General features: G+C 35.7%; 1 protein-coding gene across 1 annotated transcript in view; it reads left to right on the top strand.

The window, feature by feature from the left end:
* The window catches only part of LOC107732530 (protein enabled homolog), a 114,430-nt gene that overhangs the window by 55,315 nt on the left and 53,468 nt on the right, over window positions 1–5,647 (top strand). Inside the window, 1 exon segment of the mRNA XM_016543889.1 lies at window positions 2,468–2,633. Coding sequence (XP_016399375.1) covers window positions 2,468–2,633 — 166 coding nt within the window.

Genomic DNA, 5,647 nt, shown 5'->3' with positions numbered 1-5,647 from the left:
TTAAAAAGTGTGCATCGGCTACAAGTTGGCATTTATATCGCGATGCATCGTTTCTAACATATTTGCATCGGTAAAAACAGATTCATTTATATATAATTACTAGTGGATGCGCTATACTTTTATTATTTAGAAAGTGACCTGACCAATATGACCAATATTTTATAAGTAGATTGATTTCTCCTCTCTAAACTTTTTCTCAAGCGCGCTTTACTGCTGCTGCTGCTGCTGCGTGAATAAGACGCATCATCACAACACCACGGAGACTCGAGGAAAAACTGGGATTAAAGTCCAAAACCTGACTTGAAATAACCTAACAAATCAATCGGGGCTAAAGCGGTTCATATATCTGTGCTGTTTAATGCATTTGAGACGTTGTGTTTTCCTCAGTGCATAACTGACATGTCACAGGTATATTTTTCATCTGTAAATGTTAGAAAGTCATGCAAACATATCCATTTTGCTGTCAGGAGTGGGCGAGGTTGACGCGCGCATGCGCATTAAACAGACTGAGCGCAATCGAAATTTTCATTTTTAATTCAGTGATTTTACGCTTGATCTAGGCCTATGTTAAATTTGCTTTATGGAACCAAATAATTTGACAATGAGTCAGATAACTGAAATAAGCCTGGCTTATATGGTTAACTAGATTTATGAAACAGGCCTCGAGGAATTAAAGTGATCATATTTTCTCCATTGCATCATATTGCATCAAATCGCATTGTGTTGAATCGAATCGAATCGAAAACAGATCGCACTGCATCGTAATAGGGTTGAATCGCATCGCATCGGTACTTCCTTCATATGTATCTTTAATGTATCATATCGTTGGCTATGCATCGAGATTCGTATCGTATCGGCCTGAGTCATGAGATGCACATCCCTAATATATATATATATATATATATACACATATATACATATATGTATGTATATATATATATATAGAGAGAGAGAAATAGTTTTTTTTTGGATAATTTGTTTTGATTTGTTTATTAATTGTTTAAAACATTTAATAGTTAAAAAATGAAATGGCATTGGGGTTTCTTTGCAAGAACTGTTTGGGGATGTAAATGTTTTCTATTTGAGTCATAGATTTGTTGACAGAATGGGGTTTGCTTTGGATGTGTCATGGCTCTCTCCCCTTGGCCAGTTGTCCTGTGTAAACCATTAGCTCTCTGACTGTCTGCCATCTATTACTCTGTAATATAACAGAAAGCACCGGAGAGCCCTCTCGGCCCACTCCTGCACCCCTGTTCATTAATTAAAGTGCAGGGATTGGTCTCGGCAGACAATCCTGTTAGATTAGCCCTTATCTGTCGGGCCGATGATCCCGGGATTTCATCTCAGTCCTCAGATTGATTTCAGGGAGAAGCAAAACAAAACACTGGACAGTCTGTCGATGTATATTCTAGAGTGCTTTGTCATGATTGTTTATTTTACCCGATTAACTTAATGCTGTTAGCCATGTGGCATCTGATCTCAAAGTCTTTCCATCTCCACAGAGGTGATGATCTTTTGTATGTGAATATTAAGTTGCATAATTTTTTTGTGAGAATTTATATTAGTGTAAATCAAATAGTAGGGACATCAGGGTATTGGTGCTAGTTTTACAGTGTCTCAACCAGGAAGACCAGGAATTATTTGGTGCAAATAAACCAAGCAACTGACAAAATGCAGCTGGTCAAAAACTATGACATAAAATCTAGCTTTCATTTCTTTGTCTTGTTTTCCATTTCGCAAACAAAGTGACACAGATTCATTACAACTAGAACAGATTTATTGAATGATATACGGCCAAAACATTGTCAATGTTTCTAAAGGAGGGAGATGTGCACAACCAGAAATATTTTTTCACAAGGTCGGAGCACTTTTTCCACCCGTTCTCGTTTTCTCGCTCTCGCCTTTTTCCACCTGCGTTAAAAGTGTTGCTTCCATTTGATCACATGACAAAGTAAGTGTGTGTTAGCACCTTTCAGTGGCTCGCAAGTGGGAAGTTGGAAGTCATTGTAAATAATTTAGTGTTATATGCAAGGAAGAGTTGCTCTATAGTGCAAAGTGAGCAGAGAGACGGGGGAATTTGATTTCCAGTGTTTACATTAGATGGGTGACTGCTTAATGAAAGCGTGACCCATAAAGGTGTACTGCATTTGAGTGCCAATGCAGGATCACATGACGGATGGTTACTTCTCTATGGTTTAAAGCTTTCTGTGATTGGAAGAAGAGTTATCTACTGCAATTATTACCTTACAATGACTTCTCATTGAATTTAATGCACTGATTCCCATATTTATTGCCCATTTTAAACCAGAGACAGCGGGAGGACTTTGAAAATTAAAAAAAAAAAATTAATTACGTTATTGAATTTTGAGTTTTATTGAATGAGTGTTTTAACCATTGAAGATTATTCAAGGCAGATTTGTTTTCCACCATCCAATCATTCATATGTCTCTCTTTTCTTCCTTTTCAGTGAGCAGAGTATCTGTCAGGCGCGGGCTGCTGTCATGGTATATGACGACGCCAATAAGAAGTGGGTTCCGGCTGGTGGATCTACAGGCTTTAGTCGAGTCCACATCTATCACCACACTGGCAACAACGCCTTCAGAGTAGTGGGCCGTAAAATTCAGGACCACCAGGTAAGAGAAAGGGAACTGTGGTGGCAGTGAGTTGAAAGCTATTAATTAGCATGATGGATTGACAAAGAAATTCTCTAATTAAGTTTCCATACTTGTCACAGGAAAAGAGGTCGATATTTATCCTTAGTTTTACACTCCAAAAAATAAATTCATGTCACCTGTTACCACAACTTAAATGCATGGTTGCAAATTAAAAATTCTAATTTATTGCTTTAGAAACTTCCAAACATTATTTTGATAAGTTCTATTGAAATAATAATATTGATTTGAATATGACATTAATGTAATATTGTGTATAATCTAAACAAATTTTCTGCATTAATTTATTTAAAAAAAGATGTAGTAACTTAAATGAAATTAAACTACATTGACCATATGAGGAATGACTGTGCCAACGCTGTAATATCTTACTTCATTGACAAGTAAAACTTGCTTCATTAACTTCACATGCTTAATAATTTACATTTTTGCATGTGCTGTTAATTTGAAATGATATAGATAAGACTTTTCTTCTAGTTTTTTGGAACCGCTTAATTTGAGTAATCGCTTAAAAATTGTTTATGCTACAAATTAAGTTCTAACTCAATGTAGTGTGTTTGAACATAATTTCATTAGAAGTTGTCAACTCAAATATTTATACAAACTGTTGCATTATTTTTAAAAAATGTTTTTGTAGTGTATATAAATATTAATTTATTTTTTGTATTTACTCATTTATTTATAAATTAATTTATACTAAATAATTTTATTTTAAATCACTTTTAAGCATTTAGGACGCAGTATGGCACTTCTGCTGCTTTTTAGTGTAGATTGTTTTACAGTTTTAAAATGGATAGCTTAGAAAAAAAAAAATTAATTGAGCCTAAATTTTCCCTTTTAATTTTATGAACAGTAAGGTATGTAAAATAATGTTATTTTTAGCAGCATCATATGACCCCTTTAAAATTTCATGATATATGTGTCGTTCAAATACGTTTTGTTGTTAGGAAGCCATTTGTTTTAAAGTGCCATTTGCTGAGATTAATTGTAACCCTGATCCCATTTGAATGCTATTAACATATCTTAAATAAAACCGCCATGTTCATGTTCATGTTCAGGAAACGTGGTGTGGCAGTAAAAAAATATTGCCCTGAATACTTCTAGGGTGAGGGCCTATTACCGAAAAATACTTACTTTTTATTGATGCATTTCAAAATTCATGAGGTTGCTGAAACATCTACTTTAGAGATTCTGCCAAATGTGCAATCACACATGTGAGAGGTATGTGCAGCTTCAGCAACCTTTTAACCTTTCTTCATTTTTTTTGTGTATTTTGTGAACTCCCGTATGTGGTGGGAGAGACTTCATTAACTGCCCCTAAACTTTAAAACAGGAACCTCCTTTTAATGTTGAAGGTTGCTTGTAATGCATTTTTGTTGCCCTTTGTGTATGCCAACAATTTGGTTTCAAAAAGTTTTTAATTACTTGCCAAAAAAATTGGGCATGTAATTAAATGTACTATCTCTTCACATTATGAATACATACATGAATATGAAGTCTGGTGGAATGAATAGAATAACTTTTCCATGACAGGCATATTAATGTGTGACTGATTTCTGATCAAAGGCCTTCAATATTGTAGTTTAAAAATGAAAGCAGCTGTTTAACAGCAGTTTTTTGCTTACATTGAAAATTTAGGCTTCTATTGATCATGCATTTCTTTACCATGTTTTACCAAACAAGCATGCCACTGATTAAGCTTAATTTGTATTTATATTCTTTAAAGTGATAGTCCTTTTTTCTATTTTTCCCCTGAGGCCCACCTATAATATGTCAAAGTTCTGTGCATCAAAAACATCTCAAAAACAACCTCTTTGCATTTGAAACGAGTAACAGTGCTTGCTTATGAAACTATTTATTGGATATGTTTTGTACTTTTGATTATGCTTTTCATTTTCAAGCTTAGTATAGTTGCTGCTGACCCGTCCTTGTCAAGTCTGCATTATGTTTCTTGACATCATCATGGACTTATTTGTATGCTGTATCCTGATATAACCAAGTCCATTATATCCATGTTAATAGGCAGCCAATCAATCTCTGTGAAGGTTACTCAGTAAAGGCTGTGTTGGAGTCAGACTTTAAACAACGAATGTTGAGTGTTCAGCTGTATTGTCACTGTGTTGAAACATCTTTTTAAAGTTTAGAGTGGCCAGCACTTGTAGCTGTTTCATTTTATCCCTATAACGATGATTTTATGTTTCTAAGGCCGTTAAAAGGCATTTTTTAATACTTCTATCCCACCAAAAAACTTTAAAGGGGTCATCGGATGCTGAAAAACACAATCACTACTTAGCATTCAGATGTCCGTATGCACAAAGGCACAGATCCCTAAACAAGACCACATCTGCAGATGAAACTTTTTTTGTAGTTAAGCATTTTTTAAATTTGAACTAGCACCTCATGACTACACCACGTTATGCACGAGAAGCTGCAAAAGACACAGGCGCAAGTGGAATGTACAAAACACGGTGACATGAATTTTTAAGTAAATATAATGGGCGATATATTGCGTCACCAAAAATGATTGAGGTCATGTACATATATTGCGCGATAAGTCGATATATTGATTATTGCGACAGGCTAAAATCTAAAATCTTTACCCCTTTCTCAAATCGAGCCGATCTCAGATGCCTGTCTGTGTGACGTCACAAAAACAGGCCCCTCCCACGATAGTTCGATTGACAATAGCGTTTCATAACAGCATCTTACCTTAGACCCGCCTGAGTGAGCTGTTATCAGTCCGCCAGTGTTTCACCGCCAGAGCAGATGTAGACAAAAATGACTCGCGATTGAGGTGTTCTGTTGTTGGATGTAATACTGAACATAGCAGTCATCATTTACTCCCGACATCTGAGCCGCTGAAGACGCAGTGGATTACGTTTGTTTTTGAAGGGAATGCGCCCCCGATCTACCTAAATGCGTCTATGTTCACGCAAATCATTCGTGATCCAGCTTCACCTACAGAAGAAGTGAGT

This window comes from Sinocyclocheilus rhinocerous, unplaced genomic scaffold (genome assembly GCF_001515625.1).
Source record: "Sinocyclocheilus rhinocerous isolate Xijiao unplaced genomic scaffold, SAMN03320098_v1.1 scaffold640, whole genome shotgun sequence".
NCBI lineage: Eukaryota > Metazoa > Chordata > Actinopteri > Cypriniformes > Cyprinidae > Sinocyclocheilus > Sinocyclocheilus rhinocerous.
This window is presented reverse-complemented; position numbering and strand designations above follow the sequence as displayed.